The sequence below is a fragment of the Haliotis rufescens genome, unplaced genomic scaffold (assembly GCF_023055435.1).
Source record: "Haliotis rufescens isolate VD_foot unplaced genomic scaffold, xgHalRufe1.0.p SCAF_121, whole genome shotgun sequence".
Classification (NCBI taxonomy): Eukaryota; Metazoa; Mollusca; class Gastropoda; order Lepetellida; family Haliotidae; genus Haliotis; species Haliotis rufescens.
Genome location: NW_025963804.1, coordinates 414,548 through 436,510, shown reverse-complemented (window position 1 = coordinate 436,510; position 21,963 = coordinate 414,548). Strand labels below are relative to the sequence as shown.

At 40.2% G+C, this 21,963-nt stretch overlaps 2 protein-coding genes across 3 annotated transcripts in view; both read left to right on the top strand.

Annotated features, from left to right (window-relative positions):
- LOC124136194 (lipoxygenase homology domain-containing protein 1-like) overlaps nt 1-4,449 on the top strand; it is a 111,854-nt gene extending 107,405 nt beyond the window's left edge. For both annotated transcript variants that reach the window (XM_048393918.1, XM_048393917.1), the window contains one exon: nt 4,324-4,449. In XM_048393918.1, the coding sequence (XP_048249875.1) occupies nt 4,324-4,421 (98 nt within the window). In that variant the 3' untranslated portion in view covers nt 4,422-4,449. The remainder of the gene's footprint in view (nt 1-4,323) is intronic.
- Nucleotides 4,450-4,636: 187 nt separating this feature from the next.
- LOC124136236 (lipoxygenase homology domain-containing protein 1-like) lies at nt 4,637-20,641 on the top strand. Its single transcript, XM_048393919.1, has 15 exons — nt 4,637-4,873; nt 4,989-5,067; nt 5,280-5,428; nt 5,937-6,100; nt 7,454-7,576; nt 8,823-8,955; nt 10,020-10,174; nt 11,289-11,446; nt 11,799-11,881; nt 13,357-13,508; nt 15,498-15,590; nt 16,759-16,891; nt 18,825-18,979; nt 19,186-19,337; nt 20,236-20,641. Exons 2-15 carry the CDS (start codon nt 5,012-5,014, stop codon nt 20,312-20,314), a joined length of 1,785 nt encoding a protein of 594 aa, XP_048249876.1. The 5' UTR covers nt 4,637-4,873; nt 4,989-5,011; the 3' UTR covers nt 20,315-20,641.
- Nucleotides 20,642-21,963: the final 1,322 nt, after the last annotated feature.

The window sequence follows — 21,963 nt, the reverse complement described above, 5'->3', positions numbered from 1 at the left end:
AACCGGACTATAAATAGCGCGGTATTTTGCGAGATCTTAGTGTTTGACAGACGTTGCGATGATCGGTCAGCCAGTAATCGGTGACCCAAAATCTTGAATAACTAAAGAACGAGACAACATTCACATCCAAATCTTGGCAGACAGATTTGCCCTACACCAGTCAGTGTAACAAAAGTCACACGATATAAAAAAATATTACATTCGATCTGATGTTTGGTTGTAAAAAATCCAGTCGTCTGTGAAACAACAGAAGTGGGAGGAGTTAGCCTTCGGTCAGCTGACATCTACTGCGCGAGCGAATCTAATTATAGTAAACCACGTGGCGAACTCGCACATGGCACAACTTCTCGAAGTGTTTGTTTACTTGCAACGAAACTGCCAAGAAACTACCAAATGGCATTACAAAGACGTTAAGTTCAGTACCACAATGAACACATACCCATACAGTTTACGACTGTTTTGTGCACCGCATTTGGCGAAAACATTGTAAACGGGACTATGCAAATTAACTTATACAAAATAAATAAAAGTTATAATGTCGACAATATGTAGTTTATTTATACACAAATCTATCATCTTTGGTGGACATGTTAATATAACAGTTTACACATATACACAATATGAAGTAATTCTTGATTCGATTTCTACAAATCAGATGATCAATTTGAAATATGTAGACAGTGCTTGTTTATAGAAATATGCAGGTTATGAATAGTCGATGTTTACTTCAGGAGGCGTCTTACCTTTCAACTTATTTAGCATATTTATCACCACGTATGTTCCATAAAATCCATATTCAGAATATACAATGTATTTGAATCCACGAGCACATGCATGATTCAAAACACAATCAGGCATAATTTCACGGCGCACACTAGTCCGAATTATCATCAACAGTTTCGTACAGTCACGAGTCAACAGTCTTGAAAAGATCCCTCGATGATTCCTCAAATCATTCCTTCTGTCCAACATCGTCCAACAGTTCTTGGAAAGAGTTTTGAGGACTACCACCACCTATGTCCCATATAATCCCGATTAGGAATGTTTGGATATAATCCACGAACATGGTTCAAAACACAATTGGGCATAATTTCCCGGCGCACACAAACAACAGTTTCGTCCAAATGGTCACGATTCAACAGTCTTGTCTTCTTGGAAAGATACCTTGGATTCCTCCATGCATTTCGTCTATCCAACATCGACCAATAGTTCTTGTAAATAGTCCTGCGAACCCCACTATTTCTGTCGTGAGGGGCGGAGCCTCGGCCAAGCCATCTTTGAGGAAATGTTGTCACACACGGGCGGCAAAAACAAAATTCACATTCCTGAATTTCCTGGAAACGATCGTCGATACTGACATTCAGATCACAATCTAAAACGTTCACTTCATCCCCAGCATCAATAAAAGTAGGGGGTTTCTCTGACGAATCTTCTTCACCGGTGACATCTACACTTGCATCACTCAACTTGTCTTCCATGGCTTCGTCAATCGTTGCATCACTTTCCCGCGTCTGAACACTGGCATCACACGACGAAACGTCCTGCACTGCGGCATCGTAATCCCATCCCGAGTAATTGAATAAACTTCGAATGGCTTCTTGTTGCATTTCATCAACATTTAGTGTAATAGTGAACTTGGATGACATCATGAAAGCGTTGAAATATATAAGCAGTGAACGAACGTGAAAGCGACCTGTCAAAATTTTCTTGGTTGTAACACCCATTAGAAACCGATAGAATTTGGAAGCGCTCATTATATGAAAGATATATTACACATCATGAAAAAGTTTGATGAATATACGATTTGTAGCGATTTAAGGAATGTTTCATTATTTACCGTGAATAAGTATCATTTCACATTACAAATAAGCATATTTAGGCATGGCTAGTCGTCATAAATCAAAATTTCAACTTATGAAAAGCACCCTCTACAACCCTCAAAATAATGGTAGCGCGTTGTTTTGGTCAGCTGTTTCTTATGTCGCGTGACCCAAGCGTTGGTGGGTAGTCTAATACACGACGGGTTGGATGGGTTGTGTTGGTCTGGAGGGTTAATGGCATTCATTGCATTCAAACAATCAAAACCGACCAATTTTGTATTATATAAACAATATATATGCAACTCAAGTTAGGTTCTCGAAAAAGTCTCAAAGTTAAACTCTTATCAAAAGCGAAAGTCACCTGTCACACCCCTATGGGTTACATAAGCCACGCCCAATTTCCCGCTTTTCTCTATTTGTTGTCTGCTGATTTTATGCAACCGATCTGTAGATCTAGAGTGACGAATATTGTTAAAAATGGCAGGTATTGCTAGAATGTTAAGCGATAGTAACGGGATTAAGAGAAAATATTCAAAAGACAATCCAGAAGCTGTGAAACGAAGAAATTCGGAGAGAAAAACTTCACCACAAGGAAAAATTAACTTTTCAGCTGAAAACAGAGACGAGATTGATTTCATTTATGAACAAGCGAAGAAAATCAAAACTTTTCTTGGAGAAGGGAACCCTAATCTTGTGACAAACAAACAACTTCTCGATAATACTTTCTCATATTTTATTGAGAAAAATATCGATCCAGTCCGTGCAAACGTTTTAACAGATGATGCAAACGATGGGAATATTACTGACGAATCTTTTACGCGTGATTCTTCATTCTGCAAGTGTGAAAATACGGATGAATGCAATCAAAAGATGTTTTGTGCCTCTGAAAATGCTCTTGAAAAGCTCTGTGGTCGACTTTATTCGCACAGTTTGTCATGCTCGTTTCCTGCTCAGAAATTGGACATGAAAATGATTGGACATGTTGCCTATGTTACTTTCAGATGTGAAAAAGATCATGTGATAATATGGCCCAGTTCACCCTATCTTGGTAATAAATATTTGGTAAACTCTCGCATGTGTCATGGATACCTTGTGTCTGGAATGTTACCCAATCAGTACGACAGATTTGCGAAAGCAGCTGACATTGGAAGACTTGGTTCAGCTTACATATCTGACATGTTTTCAAACTATAAAGAAGTCGTTTGTGATTTAAGTCGTGAATCATGCGAGGATGCACTTTTAGAAGTGACTCACTGACGCTCGCCATGCCACACGGAAAAACTCCCGTTTTACTGATGTTGTTTGCATTGGAGCTAACACTCACAAAGTTATCAGGACGGAAACTGTATCAAAAGTAGACAATGCCTGCACACAAAAACACGAACTTATTGGAACTCAGCGTATCTATGAATATCTTGATAGTGTTGACAATGGTGTCGGAGTACATGTGAAATTACATTGTCATGACAGGAATTCGGTCATAAATAAATTTATCAGGGAGGAGCGCCCTGATACAACGTCAACAAATGACACATGGCATGCTACGAAAAATGTTACAAAGGAGGTTAAATGTGTGTGTTTGGGTCCAAAATACAAAGAGGATGTGACGTGGCATCGCGAGTTATCGGACAAAGCAGGAAGTATCAAGACTCATTTTTATTGGTGCATTAGGAACAACGATCAAGATGCCAACAAGCTCCGCGATAATATTATGAATGTGGTCAATCATTACAAGGATATCCATAATAACTGTTCAGAAACGTCGAGATGTAGACAAGACGCGCACTATGAATCATCCAAAACACTTATTTGTGACCCAAAGGCTGAGCTACTTCTGTGTCAAGCTTTGAAAAATACTGTTGTGTATAAACATACCGACGACTACGTTCATTGTATGGACACGTTTTTTGTTGAAAGTTTCAACAATTCACTGCTACAATATCATAACAAAAGAATTAATTTTTCTGACGATGTTTATCGTTTTCGGACGAATATGGCAGTATTAGACTGGAATGAACACGTAAATAGACCAACAACATCATCAAGATATGTCATGGATGCTAGAAACCCAAGACGTCAGGCCGAGACCAAAGTCCTCAAACGGAAAACTTACAACATGTGGGATCAGATTTGGAAGGACTATGTCGCCATTTTCCTCGAGTAAACGTAGGTAAAAAAAATTTAAATGATTTTAATAGATTAACAACGTTAATTTGTTACCTACGATGATGTGCATAATGGTGTTCATCTGTTGCCGATTACCACATGTATTTTAGATTGAGACACGTGGGTTACTATAAATAGTAAGCTCCGCCCATTTTCCTTATACGTAAAATATTTACTGCGCATGCACCCCGATTAGGCTGATCGGATGTTGGGGCTTTAAACAATAATCCTAGGCTGAATGTTAGATTGTCAGTCGATAAGTTCGGCCCATCACTGACCTTAGCGATAAGGGGATAGAGTAGAGTAGAGTCCTGAAACCCCTCTCCTCCTGTTCCAGTGGTCAAGTATCAGGTGTCAGTGCACCTGGGAGATGTCCCCAAGCCTGGGTCCGGGCTGCAGCTGTATGTGGAGATATTCGGGGAGGCCCATCACTGACCTTAGCGATAGGGGGATAGAGTAGAGTAGAGTCCTGAAATCCCTCTCCTCCTGTTCCAGTGGTCAAGTATCAGGTGTCAGTGCACCTGGGAGATGTCCCCAAGCCTGGGTCCGGCCTGCAGCTGTATGTGGAGATATTCGGGGAGGCCCATCACTGACCTTAGCGATAGGGGGATAGAGTAGAGTAGAGTCCTGAAACCCCTCTCCTCCTGTTCCAGTGGTCAAGTATCAGGTGTCAGTGCACCTGGGAGATGTCCCCAAGCCTGGGTCCGGCCTGCAGCTGTATGTGGAGATATTCGGGGAGGCAGGCAGCACTGGCCACAGAACACTGAAGCGCTCCGTCAATAACGCCAAGACCTTCCAGCCAAACCAGACGGACGAGTTTCAGATAGAGGCTGTGTCAGTGTTGGACATTGAGCGAGTCATCGTCGGACACACATACAGGGAGAAAGGTTAGTTGGGAATACCTGGGATATCCATTTTAGTCTTATGTTTATATTTTGAGAAAGTGTATGCTGTCTTCTATGTTTGTCTGATGATGTCTGAGCCCATTTTACTGTGTTGTAGGTAGAGGATTATACCTGAAGAAGATGGTTGTCAAGGAGACGACAGAAACAAACAGGGAATATGTCTTTGTATGTAACAGGTAAGTTATCATTAATATGATCTGCAGTCAAATTTGTAATCGCCATGGTAACAATATCAGAGGTAACCATGATAACATCAACCGTCAAAATTCATACCATTTGCTAATGTTAGGTTGGTATTAAAAGGTTGGTATATTGCATCTAGATACTGACTGTCATCGTGTTCCCTATATTATTTGTTTATCAAGAAGTGCGAACCATGTGGTTTCAGATGGCTGGATCAGGGGCAGGATGACCATGCTATAGAGAGGGCCCTGGTGCCGCACTCCGGGCCTGTCGTTGACGCACCTCCACCCACCTCACGTGCCTCACCTGCCGCCAAGCAGAAGACACCTTCACCTAAACCTCAGTCACCGACAGGTATGTAGCTCACACACAAGAGGTCCCTTGTATCTTATGCATGTCTCCCCTTTGGGCAGAATCGGTCTCATGTATCCCATGCTTGTCTGGGACAGAATCGGTCCCATGTATCCCATGCTTGTCTCCCCTTTGGGCAGAATCGGTCCCTTGTATCCCATGCTTGTCTCCCCTTTGAGCAGAATCGGTCTCATGTATTCCATGCTTGTCTGGGACAGAACCGTTCCCTTGTATCCTATGCTTGTCTCCCCTTTGGGCAGAATCGGTCTCATGTATCCCATCCTTGTCTGGGACAGAATCGGTCCCTTTGGGCAGAATCGGTCTCATGTATCCCATCCTTGTCTGGGACAGAATGGGTCCCTTGTATCCTATGCTTGTCTCCCCTTTGGGCAGAATCGGTCCCTTGTACCATCAGACCTTGTCACCCATTGGGCAGAATAGGTCATTTGAATGAACCCCTGACATTATCTCTCCTCTGATCGTTCCCAGTCCTCATGTTTCATCTTTCCAGGTGACCCATGGACAGTGTGGACAACAACCGGCGCCAACAGAGGGGATGGCACTGAAAATGCCGTCACCCTCGTGCTGTACGGAGACAAAGGTCACAGTGAGCCAGTCATCATCGGGGAACAAGACGACTTCAAGTTCAGACCAGGAGCAAAAGACAAGTTTGATGTGAGGAGGAGGATCTTGATCACTCTCTGCTTGAAACATCGAAATATGCCCATGGATGTATCTTTAAAATATTGTGGACTCTTGTCTTCTTCAGGTTGAGGAAATGAATACATAGGATGCATTTTATATTACTGTATTTGCACGTTATATGCTTAGAATATATAAATATGAACCTCAAGAAAATACCACATGAGTATTCATCTGTAGAATTGATCTGTATAGATCTTTAGGACTGATTAGTATAGATCTGTAGAATTGATCAGTACAGATCTGTATAGATCTTTAGAAGTGATCAGTATAGATCTGTAGAACTGATCCCTATAGATCTGTATAGATCTTTAGAAGTGATCAGTATAGATCTGTAGAATTGATCTGTTCAGTATAGATCTGTAGAACTGATCCTTATAGATCTGTATACATCTTTAGAACTGATCTGTAGAGATCTGTAGAATTGATCTGGTCAGTATAGATCTGTAGAATTGATCAGTACAGATCTGTATAGATCTTTAGAACTGATCAGTATAGATCTGTAGAATTGATCAGTACAGATCTGTATAGATCTTTAGAACTGATCAGTATAGATCTGTAGAATTGATCAGTACAGATCTGTATAGATCTTTAGAAGTGATCAGTATAGATCTGTAGAACTGATCCCTATAGATCTGTATAGATCTTTAGAAGTGATCAGTATAGATCTGTAGAATTGATCTGTTCAGTATAGATCTGTAGAACTGATCCTTATAGATCTGTATACATCTTTAGAACTGATCTGTAGAGATCTGTAGAATTGATCTGGTCAGTATAGATCTGTAGAATTGATCAGTACAGATCTGTATAGATCTTTAGAACTGATCAGTATAGATCTGTAGAATTGATCAGTACAGATCTGTATAGATCTTTAGAACTGATCAGTATAGATCTGTAGAATTGATCTGTTCAGTATAGATCTGTAGAACTGATCCCTATAGATCTGTATAGATCTTAAGAACTGGTCAATATAGATCTGTAGAATTGATCTGTTCGGTATAGATCTGTAGAACTGATCCCTATAGATCTGTATAGATCTTTAGAACTGATCTGTTGAGATCTGTAGAACTGGTCAGTATAGATCTGTAAACTGATCTATTCAGTATAGATCTGTAGAATTGATCATTATAGATCTGTATAGATCTTTAGAACTGATCTGTAGAGATGGTCTAATGAGTATAGATCTATAGATCTGATCTGATGTAGAAATGTTGAACATTGATATTAAACGGCCAGTAATATTAAGAAAGGATGTGTTCACCAGATGGTGCTATATATGTGGTGAGGTCTGTAAGCATATCCCACACCGTACACTGCTGTCCCCAGGTGCGGGTGAGTCGAGACGTCGGTGAGGTGTACAAGGTGCGGCTGGCGTTCGACGGGGCGGCAGATCGGCAAAAGGAGTGGTACGCGGACTTCAGTTCCTGCCCCGCCTGGCTCCCAGACAGCGTAAGTCTCACTGCTGCAGGGTCCTGTGCTAACTGTCTTATTAACAATACATATATATATATATACAACCTTTTGGAAAAGTGGTGGGGAATGTATGTGTGCACACTTTGCATGAAAATGATCAATGCAAATAATTCAGGAAACAATTTGCATTTGTTTGCAAAAAATTAGTCAATTAATTGTTGGTGTCTTCAAATATGTCACCAAACGATCTGGTTATATATCGGGGGTTTTATAGTTAAGATGATGAGTACACTATGTTTATAACGAACATGTTTATAACAAACTGACAGATATAACAAACTGTTCTTTTGGTCCCGGCCATTTGCCATATATTATATCATATAAAGTGGATGGATATAAGGAACATGCTATTTGAACACGAAATAACGGATATAGCAAAACTCACCTTGTGCACCCGTGTGTACTCTGTCAACGATAATGTTTAAGTGTCTAATGAAATGTTAATCCCTGAGCTGACCTGAACAATTGAAGGCAATTGATTTACTCTTAAGTACTGACACCTGGTCCTCAAATTATACCCTTAATTAACAATAGTAACACAGTGGTTGAAGTGGATATATTCTGTACATGTACAGGGCACACTTTTGTTATTTATCAATTAACATGATGTCACATGACTTCATAAAAGATGTCTGACGGTCGAAATGCGTATAACGAACAAAGGATATAACAAACTAATATTAGTGGTCCCTTTGAGTTCGATATAACCGAAGTTTACTGTATATTCTTCAAAACGAGGAGTGCCTCCCTCAGGATCTGTGCATTATATAGAGAATTTCACCCGAGTGTCTTTTGATATCAAATATATCAACACGAGTTGATAAAAGTGGAAAAATTCCAAGGCTTGCCGAGGATTTTTGCCACTTTTATCAACGAGTGTTGATATATTTGATATCATAAGACACGAGGGTGAGATTTAATTTATCATCCAACATCATTCTTCCAACTTTTTCAATTTGTAGACAATAATTAGCAGTGTCTTCAGTGTAAAAAGTACTGCTAACAGCTTCAGTAGCAGAGCCATTAGTGATGTCATTTGATTGTGACGTCATGGTAACCAGTGATGTCACAATGGTCTGCAAAGCATTGTGATGTAATTTCATTGCAGTGATATCTACAGTGTAGATATCGCTTGATCTCACCCAAGCGATATCTCCTGTGGGAGCCAGTTTTGGATGATAAATGTCAGTCACGAGCTGTGATTTTGCCTTCCCCCTTGCAGGTGACGGTGATGAACAACAAGACAAGGAAGGAGTACACATTCCAGGGTCAGAAGTGGGTGCGAGTGACAGACTATGCGGACTGTGCCCTAGAGCTACCCGTGTACAACAAGGACGAAGACAAGATGCTGCAGGGTGGGTGACATACCTGGGTTAAGAGGCCAGTGTAGGGTATAGGGCTGGGACGAATCAAAATTTGATACCCGGGTACCCGAACCCCTATTACCCGACTCTACGCGGGTACCCACGGTAGGTCTCAAGATGTGGGAACAAAATGTCTGATTGGGAATTGTTTTACCGCAGCCCTGGCAAGAACTGTTTAGATACATGTATCACACAATCAGATCAAGAGTTTCTGAAGCTGACCGAAGCTTTATCTTTACTCATACATATACAAGTCAAAAGGAATGTGTGATTCGTCATAAATAAATGCGAACATTAGCGACTTGTAGTGTAACTACTGAGCTATTGTGAGTTTTAGTCATTAAGCTATATATCACGCGACTAACCACAGGGTCAGGTAGTCCTGTGAGTACCCGGGTCCTACGCAAGATCCACCCGACCCAAGTACCCAAGACACACGTCCCAGCCCTAGAAGGATAGGTCAAGTAGCTCATGGAAGAGGCTCATGGGATCTTTATACCTTTCCTTTTAAACACAGTCACGTGAACTTTAATGACAGTTGGGTAAATGCAATCATTTTGCTAACACTCCAATAGTTTGCGTATTGGTACTAAATCGTCCCATAGTTTTTCTTGAAGGGTTCCCCTCCCATAGTTAAACAAGAGCGGTTACCCTCCCATAGTATAGCATAGTAGAGTGTATATCACTTGACGATTAGTTTGAGACATAAACTGATGGAACTTTGTTTTAAGTAGGAGAAAGTCCGAAATCTCGCAATTATTTTCCCACGTGAAACTTGTTCTCGGACTAACGGCCTCGAACAAGCTTCACGTGCGAAAATAATCGCGAGATTTCGGACATTCACCTATACTTACTTTCCACAGGAGTTCAAAATAATCTGAGATACTGTTACAGTTTAAGTTTGGGTTTTGTGAAGGCACCAGTCATTTGATAAATGGCATGGAGGAAGTTGGTATCTTAGAAACTTTTTATCATTTGTTACATTTTTGCCTCTCAGAATATCCCATGTTCCCCATCCAGAGATTCAGTAAATGTCATTAAATATTTGTCTTCAGTGTACAAGTACCATGTTGAGGTGTTCACGGGCGATGTGAAATATGCTGGCACCGACGCCAATGTCTACATACAGATATATGGCGACAGGGGCGACACTGGCACCAGACATCTCCATGGGTCTTACACCAATGCTAACAAGTTTGAACAAGGCAATGTGAGTGTGATATTGCTGTCCTGCTCTTGGAGGTTGCCTTGAGCATTGCCTAAATATTTCCAGACACCTTGTATCATGTGTCTTTTATACATGACTATGAATTCTTTTCTTTCCCACTGGACTCGTAAAGATCCAGGGTAGAATAGGTCTTCAGCAACCCATGCTTGCCGTAAAAGACTAACAGGATCGGGTGGTCAGGCCCGCTGACTTGTTTGATGCATGTCATCGTATCCCTATTGCGTGGATCGATGCTTATGATGTCAATCACTGGATTGTCTGGTCCAGACTCGATTATTTACAGACCACCGTCATATAGCTGGAATATTGCTGAGTGAGGCATTAAGCAACAAACAAACAAACAAAATCTTTCCCACTGAAGAGAAATGTCCACAATGGTACACTTCTGTTCACAAATTCTGCAGACCATCTTTGATCTCTTGGTCCATGTCTTTAACAATAACAGAGTTCTGCTACTTTCCATATCTCTGCTCCACATTTCCAGATCAGAAATATATTAGGTATCATGTACTGTATGTTCTGGATCTACAAAAGCATGGCACAACAACAAAATATAAATTCTGTTCCACCATTACACAGAACATTGTGAAAACCTTCAAAACAAAAATTGAGCCGACCCAAGTACCCGAGACACACGTCCCAGCCCTAGAAGGATAGGTCAAGTAGCTCATGGAAGAGGCTCATGGGATCTATATACCTTTCCTTAAAACACAGTCACGTGAACTTTAATGACAGTTGGGTAAATGCAATCATTTTGCTAACACTCCAATAGTTTGGGTATGGGTACTAAATCGTCCCATAGTTTTTCTTGAAGGGTTCCCCCCCCATAGTTAAACAAGAGCGGTTACCCTCCCATAGTATAGCATAGTATAGTGAATATCACTTGACGATTAGTTTGAGACATCAACTGATGGAACTTTGTTTTAAGTAGGAGAAAGTCCGAAATCTCGCAATTATTTTCCCACGTGAAACTTGTGAACATTGTGAAAACCTTCAAAACAAAAATTGAGCATTGTTTAAGCAAACTAAATTAGCCAATTACACAATAATGACTTGTCCCCTGTTAGTTTCTGACCTTGTTTGTTGTATGTTTCAGTGCGATCTGTTTGAGATCGAGGCTGTGGAACTGGGCAAGCTGAAGAAGGTGAAGGTCAGCCATGATGGCTATGGGTCTGGGTCGGGCTGGTTCCTGGACAAAGTTGTTATAGAAGTCCCACAGGAGGGCAATGATAAATACGTCTTCAAGTGTGCCAGGTAGGGACAGATAGTGGAGTGCAGTTAGAAGTACAATGATGTAATGATGATGAAGCTGTGACGTCAGGGATGAGATGTTGGGAATGTTGCTATGAAATGAGGGATAGATAATGATGCAATTACGTGATGGTGTGACTGTTGCTGTGACATCAGGGATGAGACGTTGGGAATATTGCTATGAAATGAGGGATAGATAATGATGCAGTTATGTGATGGTGTGATTGTTGCTGTGACGTCAGGGATGAGACGTTGGGAATGTTGCTATGAAATGAGGGATAGATAATGATGCAATTATGTGATGGAGTGACTGTTGCTGTGATGTCAGGGATGTGAAGATGTGATGGTGTTACAGATGGCTGGACGAGGGTCAGGATGACAAGACCCTGGAGCGTGTACTGCCAATAACTGAAACCATCAAGGCGAAGAAGCCAAAAGGTAGGACCACCATTGCATCTTCCTAATACCGTCCTGGAGACTTAATATAAGTAACCTACAATAATCTGATAAGCACCACTGCATCTTCATCATACCATTCTGGAAAATTATGATATGTTACCTTAATGAATCCGACACTTGTTCAACATAATATCTGGCACATCGGATCATGTGCAACTATGTCTGCTCAGTATTGACAAAAGCTCAGCCCAGCATCACCCATATTGTGTGAGTAGTGTGTCATCTTATCCCACCAGTATCATTGAAATATTAACATTATCATCAGCTACCTGTCATAGGACTAATTAGTGTGCTGCCACCTCATACTAAATGACTTGGGCGGTCGGGTAGCCTAGTGGTTAAAGCGTTCGCAAGCCAGCCGAAGACCCGGGTTCGATTCCCGACATGGGTACAATGTGTGAAGCCCATTTCTGGTGTCCCTCGCCGTGATATTGCTGGAATATTGCTAAAAGCGACGTAAAACCATACTCACTCACTCACTAAATGACTCTTGTAATGGATTACTGTCTTCAAGTCTGTACGTGACTTTAGCCACTGTCCAAAGCCCACATCTAGAAAACTTCTGTTCGGTCTAGTAAGCAGAGCTAATATTAGTCCATATAATAACCCTAAAATTGACAGAAAATGACATAAACAGACATGTTCAGGCTCAAAAGATTTCGTCTAAGTCTACAATATGAAACCCATTCACTTATTCCATCATAGAAGGTGACAGCATATTCCCCTGAGTTGATGTGTAGCTGACTAGATGGATATATTACTGACTACAGTCAAGTCTCATTAATCCGACACTCGTTAATCCGACACTCGGCTTTATCCGACACAAATGATGGGAACCGATTGATTCAGTGCTATTTAGTCCCGTTAATCCGACATTCTCGCACTCCGACTCCGACACACCTAATTTGCAACGAATTGCCGAAATCACTCATTAATCAGTCTCGTTAATCCGACACAGTGATCAGCGTAGTCCGTGGTCATCTGACCGCGAGTACACAACCCCGTGTTTTGACACGCACTGACAGACTATTTTAAGTAGATGAAGCAAGTTGTTAAGACAGTAGCACTTGCATTTACACGAGGAAACGTGTGTCGTTGATCATGTGATAAATTCAGTGAGTAATGTCTCTATTGTTATGTATAAATGGGAAAATTATTATTATTTTTGCATAGTCATTAATTATAAATTAAGGAGTGAATGAATAAACAACATAACAATATTAATATTTCGTTTTTAATGATTTTATTACAAGGTACACACGGTTATTATCTATCGTGAAGACGTCCGATTTTCGATCACAAATCACTTAATTTCGTTAATCCGACATACTCGTTAATCCGACACAATCATGTGCAACCAACGATGTTGGATTAACGAGACTTGACTGTATATTGATACGTTACTGGTATAAACATAGAGTGTTATATTTACTTATAAATACCTGTATCCCCAGCCGGTGACTGGCAGGTGCTGGTGACGACAGGCGACGAGGAGGACAGCGCCACAGATGCCCGTGTTTTCCTCACAGTCTACGGCGACCGCGGAAAGTCGGAGGAGGAGCGACTGCAGGGTCACTTCCATGTCAGCAGGACTGACCACTTTGATGTACGTCAACTCAGTGTTTACAGTAGGCTTAAAAAAATTAAAGAATTGGTTCTCAGGCAATGTTTTTTGAAAATATAGTGCAGGTGGGCGGTGTCGTTTTGGTTTTTTTTCTTGTAGGTCAAACTAGTATGTAACCAATAAACAATTGTGTAATCAGGAAACAATTGTGTACAATCAACCTGGGAAAGGGCCTCTCTACATAAATGTAATCCTTGATGAGTAAAATAGTGGAATACAGTATTTGGCTTCCATTGGAATATTTAAGGATTTTTTGGTTTGTTTTTTTAAAGAATGGAAATAAAAACAAAACATGCGGCGAACTAAATGATGATGCAGGCGGGGCCTGAGAACCAAGACTATTTTTTTTTTAGCCTTAGAGAGTTGAGAGTACACAGTCCCGTCTTCAAGATCTGACTACACTCTACAGGGTTACCAGCGACTGTTGCAGAAAGTACCTTCAGGCTACGATTATTGTTACTCCATACTTTAACATAAACATATGACAGTTGTAACACTAAGATGGCTTTGTGGATCGGGGCCCAGAGTTGACAAAACCATCCTGGAATGAGAAGAAATTTTGAATAAAATTTATAAAATAGATTACAGACATATGTCCAGATATACATGATATAAGGCTTAAAAGAATAAAAGACTTGGTTCTCAGGCAATGGTTTTTGAAAATATAGTGCAGGCGGGCGGTGTCTTTTTGGGGGGATGGTTCAAACTAGTATGTAACCAATAAACAGTTGTGTGATCAATAAACAATTGTGTACAATTAACCTGGGAAAGGGCCTCCCTACATAAATGTATTCCTTGATGAGTAAAATAGTGTAATACAGTGTTTGACTACCGTTGGACTTGAAATATTTAAGGATCTTTTGGTTGTTTTTTTAAAGAATGGAAATAAAAACGAAACGTGTGGCGAACTTTATGATGATTAGGGCGGTGTCTGAGAACCAAGACTATTATTTTTTTTAGCCTAAGATGAACAAATTTTATAACCATACAGTGTAATTACATGACTAGTTTGTGTACTTCAGAACCGATTTGTTGACATGGTATTTCCGGCGTTACATGCTCACAGTTATGTCTTTGTGTTGGGGGAGAAAACATCAAAACTATTCGACCCTGTGTATAGGACAACCCCCTTGAAAGCCCCCTAATTCTAGGTACAAAGAATTCGCCTTATACACAACAATATACGGTATGCAATTAGCATCATAATGAGACTAGTTTAATGTATGAATAAACCCGTCAATCATAGAAAATGATAGATAGAGATTTTGAAATGAGTGTGCTTCCATGTCTTAAATATAACATACGAGGAATATACCGTATTCGACTTAATAAGCGCCCAGGGCGCTCTCAGAATTAGAAATAGGGGTCTCACTAGCCAATATATTAGCAAATATCGCGGTGGGCGCTTGTTAGAGCAGGGGGTTTATTACGTCAAATACGGTAAGTTTATTATGTGAGCCTTTGGTGAATGTGTTACATATTTTTTTATTTCTAATGTATGATATTTATGATACGGGAGTGGACACGGGCAATAATGTCTTCTTTGTGTGTTGTCATTCTTTAAATAATCAAAGTTAAAGACATATTTCTATTCTCTAAAGTAACTTCAGAAGCCCAAGTGAATTGTGCCATTTTAAGATATGGTGCCAAATGATTGGCTGCAGTGTTTGTTTTAAGCATCAGGGAACTGCTATCTTACTGTTTAGGGAACATTATGAGATAGCTTTTGAACAAGTAGGCATCACATCGTTGTACAGAGCCTACTAAATGTAGATACCAAATTGTGATACCAAATGTTTTTAGTTGGTTATTGTATCAATGACAAAAAACATTACATAACAATTCACTACATACACTTTATTTTGTATTGACTTTATAGTTACTAACCACTTTATGGAGATGTCATGGTTATTGTGCGGTGTATTGATGATCTATGTTATGAAACATGACAACTTATTTCTTTGTCGGCAGATCTTTCTGGACCCCAATAAGGTTGGGAAGATCAGGAAGATCCGTCTACGTCACGATGACAGTGGGATGGCGGCAGGCTGGAGAGTCAAACAGGTAGGGGCACCTCACATAGAGTGTATATCTGGGGCCAAGCAAACCAACAAACCCACTAGCTTAAGTATCAGTTTCTTTTAGTTTTACTTGTTCTCTTCCATTTAGGGTTAGTGGGGGAACCTAGTGGTTTTAGCATTCACTCAAATGCCAAAGTCCAAGGTTTGATCCCCCATATGAACAAAATACATGTTTAGCCCATTTCCTGTGTCCCCAGTTGTGATATTGCTGGAAAATTGCTGAAAGCAGCATAAAACTATACTCACTCACTCACTCACTCACTCACTCACTCACTCACTCACTCACTCACTCACTCACTCACTCACTCACTCACTCACTCACTCACTCACTCACTCACTCACTCACTCACTCACTCACTCACTCACTCACTCACTCACTCACTCACTCACTCACTCACTCACTCACTCACTCACTCACTCACTCACTCACTCACTCACTCACTCACTCACTCACTCACTCACTCACTCACTCACTCACTCACTCACTCACTCACTCACTCACTCACTCACTCACTCACTCACTCACTCACTCACTCACTCACTCACTCACTCACTCACTCACTCACTCACTCACTCACTCACTCACTCACTCACTCATTGGCAACCATCACTTGATCAGTTGATGACTATGCCCATTGCCAGATTGTCATACTGATGTTAAGTTAGATGCATCCTCTAGAATTCCACCAGAGACATTTTAAATGTTGATTATGAAAACTTAAATTTCATAGAAGATATGCTCATAAGGTTCTAATCCATGTGAGATCAGTGGGATAATTACTGGAACAATGGAACACCAGACTTGAATGAAAATGGACAGGCAGCTACTTAGAATAATTAACCCAAGTGTCCTTCAGATGTTATATACTACCCAAAAGAAATTAAAGAACACCTTGACATGACAGATATCAAAGAATCCGGTGTTCTTTAACTTCTTTGAGTAGTATATAAGTAACAAAAGTATGTAAGTGGCACGACACATAAAGCAAAGTAGTACCGAAGAATCAGGTGTTCTTTAACTTCTTTTGAGTAGTATATAAGTAACATAAAAGTATGTAAGTGGCATGACACATAAAGTAAAGTAGTACTAAAGAATAAGGTGTTCTTTAACTTCTTTGAGTAGTATCTAAGTGACGTTGGTGTTGGTGCAGGTGGTGCTGATCGACAGGGAGCGAGATGAACGTCTTGAATTCCCCATCAACCGCTGGCTGTCCTTCTCAGAGAACCATGGGGACATCACTGTGGAGGTGCCAGCTCACTGGCCCAACAAAACCCCAGAAGCAGGTGAGAGACAACACCTTGATTGTCCACTTAGAATTGCATCATATTGCAGAGGGCAACAGCAGTTCCATATACAGTCAAGTCTCGTTAATCCGACATCGTTGGTTGCACATGATTGTGTCGGATTAACGAGTATGTCGGATTAACAAAATTAAGTGATTTGTGATCGAAAATCGGACGTCTTCACGATAGATAATAACCGTGTGTACCTTGTAATAAAATCATTAAAAACGAAATATTAATATTGTTATGTTGTCTATTCATTCATTCCTTAATTTATAATTAATGACTGTGCAAAAATAATAATAATTTTCCCATTTATACATAACAATAGAGACATTACTCACTGAATTTATCACATGATCAACGACACACGTTTCCTCGTGTAAATGCAAGTGCTACTGTCCTAACAACTTGCTTCATCTACTTAAAATAGTCTGTCAGTGTTTTCTGTTTCTAACATTTTGAAGGCACATTTCTCAAAGTCCCCTGCTCGCTTGATGTCTAGGGCTTGTGGTTCTTCAGCATCAACATTGTCGAGGTGTAATTTCATTTGCTGTTTCTTATAATAAAGCTTGAAATTCTTTATGATCCCGGCATCTAGTGGCTGAATGTGCGATGTGGTGTTTGGTGGCAAAAAGTGACATTTCACATTAGTTATGGGATGGGGCATTGTCCAACAGCAATACCACGTGGCGTTGCTCCAATCGCATTTGCCGATCCAAGATCAGTAGCCAGGCTTTGAATATTAATGAAGTCATCCATGCTTTCTTGTTTACATACCAGTCGACCATGTTTTATATACCTGTTCGTATTTTAAACCGGCTTCATGCACATTTATCTGGCTTCAATTTGTAAACTACATTTGTATAGCTTTGTACATACAGGTTTGAATAGCTTTTCCTGTTAATTGTTAAGTTAATCTCTGCAGCCAGTGCGTGTCACGGGGTTGTGTACTCGCGGGCAGATGACCACGGAGTACGCTGACCACTGTGTCGGATTAACGAGACTGATTAATGAGTGATTTCGGCAATTTGTTGCAAATTAGGTGTGTCGGAGTCGGAGTGCGAGAATGTCGGATTAACGGGACTAAATAGCACTGATTCAATCGGTTCCCATCATTTGTGTCGGATAAAGCCGAGTGTCGGATTAACGAGTGTCGGATTAACGAGACTTGACTGTATGTGTTTACTTTCCTTGCACACTTAACTTCTCCTGACTGACATCTTCCATGAAATAAATTGCAAAAAAAAGTTGTGTCACTGATCTAATTCCTTTCACTTCTGTTTCCTCCCCTGTTGTCAAGGATATGTTATTGCTGTATTTACTTTCACTTCCGTTTCTTCCCCAGTGTACAAGTATGTTGTCAAGGATATGTTATTGCTGTATTTACTTTCACTTCCGTTTCTTCCCCAGTGTACAAGTATGTTGTCAAGGATATGCTATTGCTGTATTTACTTTCACTTCCGTTTCTTCCCCAGTGAACAAGTATGTTGTCAAGGATATGTTATTGCTGTAATTACTTTCACTTCCGTTTCTTCCCCAGTGTACAAGTATGTTGTCAAGGATATGTTATTGCTGTATTTACTTTCACTTCCGTTTCTTCCCCAGTGTACAAGTATGTTGTCAAGGATATGTTATTGCTGTATTTACTTTCACTACCGTTTCTTCCCCAGTTTACAAGTATGTTGTCAAGGATATGTTATTGCTGTATTTACTTTCACTACCGTTTCTTCCCCAGTTTACAAGTATGTTGTCAAGGATATGTTATTGCTGTATTTACTTTCACTTCCGTTTCTTCCCCAGTGTACAAGTATGTTGTCAAGGATATGTTATTGCTGTATTTACTTTTACTTCCGTTTCTTCCCCAGTGTACAAGTATGTTGTCAAGGATATGTTATTGCTGTAATTACTTTCACTTCCGTTTCTTCCCCAGTGTACAAGTATGTTGTCCAGACAACAACAGCCACAGACTGGGGGTCCGGCACTGATGCCAGCGTCTACATAAACCTCATTGGAAGTAAAGGGGATTCTGGGAAAAGATTTCTTCGTAATAGTCTGGAAGACAAGAACAAGTTTGAAACAGGATCGGTGAGTTAATGATATGTCAGAGCCTTCTCTGTGAACAGAGTGTTTTATAGTTAATGGAGAGGTGACTATTTGGGACTATTTTGTTGCTAGTTTAACTCTGACATTCCATCTTATTCCATGTAATTATTAATGCATAACTTTGGCCCTCAGTTTTGAAATAATGGTATTATGCTAGTTAGTCACCATTGCTGCATCTCCTGACCTAGGTGGACACGTTCCAAATCGAGGCAGTGGACCTGGGACGTCTGGAGAAGGTGGTTGTCGGCCATGATGGCAGTGGGGCTGGAGCGGGTTGGAAGCTCGACTCCGTCACGGTCAAGATCAACAACAAGGAACAGTTTGTCTTCCCCTATGGACAGTAAGTACTATCAGGCTCAGCTGTCTCAATGTCATGTAGCTCACCCAGCAGCTGGAGACAGGGAGCAACCATTTGAGCCCATGGCAAGTCGGCATTTTTTATTAACATTTTCACCTGCCTCAGTTTGTGATATATGAATGAATTTCCATATGTGAGCAAGGATTCTTGAGGACAGTGCTGTTGTGAGAATGAGAACTAACATGAGTGTGGGCAATGCTAATGTGTTTGATGATAATGCTAATATGTGTGATGACAATGATAATGTGTCTGATGATAATGCTAATATGTGTGATGACAATGCTAATGTGTGTGATGACAATGCTTATGTGTGTGATGACAATGCTTATGTGTGTGATGGCAATGCTAATGTGTGTGATGACAATGCTAATGTGAGTGATGGCAATACTAATGTGTTTGATGACAATGCTAATGTGTGTGATGACAATGCTAATGTGTTTGATAATGCTAATGTGTTTGATGACAATGCTAATGTGTTTGATAATGCTAATGTGAGTGATGACAATGCTAATGTGAGTGATGACAATGCTTATGTATGTGATGACAATGCTAATGTGTTTGATAATGCTAATGTGAGTGGAGACAATGCTCATGTGGGGAAGGAAGAGGATTTATCTGAGCATACTGAATTAGTTATTTGGCGCCAGGTGTATTGCAAATGTTGGTAACAATTCCATAATTCCCTATCAGGTTTTCACATCAGTTTTTGAGATAGTTAACTGGCAATTTGGATATTTGGATGCCTCTAAAATACCTCTGTAGTATGAGAAAATAAGAAAATAATATGCCTTCCACAGGTTGTCAGTGTTTACATGGGCTTTTGACAGTCATGACTAATATGATGAAAATGTGAGTTCCATATGTCATGTTGATGTTGCAGATGGATAGACGAAGACAAAGATGACAAACTGACAGAGGTAGAAATCCCTCTCTCTAAAGTACACCGCAAGGGCAAGTAGATTCTACAGCAGGCTCTTCATCAGGGAATTCCAGAACATCCACAGTTCATCAAGCAGAATCTCAGCCCAAACTCCTCAGAGGGAACTGGCATGTGTGACATTGTGCAATTTCCCCAAACAGACCCAGTGGCATGATGACAAAAGCACGTGATGGCCGGTGTCTTATCCTCATCAACCTGGCAGTTCCTGACTGGCCTTCACAGAGCACGGACTTCATGGCTTAAGTGTTCATTGAAACACACATCAATCTCATTAAAATCAGATCTTAGTTCTCGCTACAGCTAAACAAAGATCTGAAGACATCCCATTACGGGTCACGTCAGACCGACCTTGCTCGAACTTTGACCGAATGGAATGACCAATCAGAAACCAGCTTTCTCGTGCTTTATGGCACTAATTTCAAATTGGCGACTACACTTCGAAACATATTTTGACAAATTCTCGATTACAAATTTGAAACCTGAACAAAAGAACATTCTGGAATGGCTAATAGATGGTCTAGATTGTATGAATACAATCGTTAAACCCGTAACTATCATTCGGAGTTAAAGTTTTTGAGGCTGCATGATCAGAAATCACATTCCGACTGTCACTTTCATAATCTGGTAAGCGATGCTCTGATTGGTCGGGTGAAAGGTCGTTCTGACGTGACCCGTAATGGGATGTCCTCAGATCCTTGTTTAGCGGTAGCGAGAACTGAGATCTGATTTTAATTAGACTGAACACACATACATGTATAACAGAAAATGGATAATATTACCCTCATGTTGATGAAGCTAATGACTCAGTATATTTATCATCAGAAGTTTCTATTTCTTAGGTGATCTGTTATGTTATACATATTGTTAGATGAAACCATATTATGATAGTGCTATAATCATTGAACGTGATTCATAATATACTGTGATATACATGTATAGTCTATGAGGGTATAACACTTATACATATTGTGATATGATTGTTATGACTGGGCCTTCACTTGTTGATGCACTTCATTACACAGATATATGAATAGTATAGCTGTTTTGTCACTCAAACAGTTTTGTTATAGAGGGTTGTTTGTCGTGTATATCTGTGATATGTATATAATATACCGGGTAATATGTACTATACCTATCAATACGTATTACATTGTAGCACTTACCAGTTTGCTAGTGGTTACGTTCTCTAGGTGCTTCTAGGGGGGTGGATCTAGTGTTGATATTACAAATCAGTAGCATTTAGTCATGCATTTATAGTGTTATCTGGTAGTGCCAAACTTGTACTAGAGGACATTGTTTCATGTGATGTTTATGAACTGGGTAGCTATACTTGTCTTCATTTGAGGTTTCATGTGGAGAAGTACGAGACTCAGTAACATGATTGATACTCTACTTGATGGTTTACGCGATTGTTTTCTTATATACCACTCAATTTTTGATAGGGATAATCAGATATGTCATTCTATTTAAATATACACTTGACATATGAGATACAGTTTTGTGCATTATGGTAAGATAATCTCTATCAAAAGTGGAGTAGTGTATATGTGTCTGTGTTGTCCTTACGTAATCAGGTTCTCAAGGCCTTACTCCCCATGAACATCGCCTTCCTACCTCCACTCATACTCTCAGTTTCAAATGACAACTGGGGGCACGGGTGGCCCAGTC

Coding starts and splice junctions, on each gene's coding strand:
- LOC124136236 (XM_048393919.1), top strand. CDS start 5,012: ATGGTTGTCAAGGAGACGACAGAAACAAACAGGGAATATGTCTTTGTA. Junction 5,429..5,936: donor TAAACCTCAGTCACCGACAG/GTATGTAGCTCA, acceptor TCATCTTTCCAG/GTGACCCATGGACAGTGTGG. Junction 13,509..15,497: donor GCAGGACTGACCACTTTGAT/GTACGTCAACTC, acceptor CTTTGTCGGCAG/ATCTTTCTGGACCCCAATAA.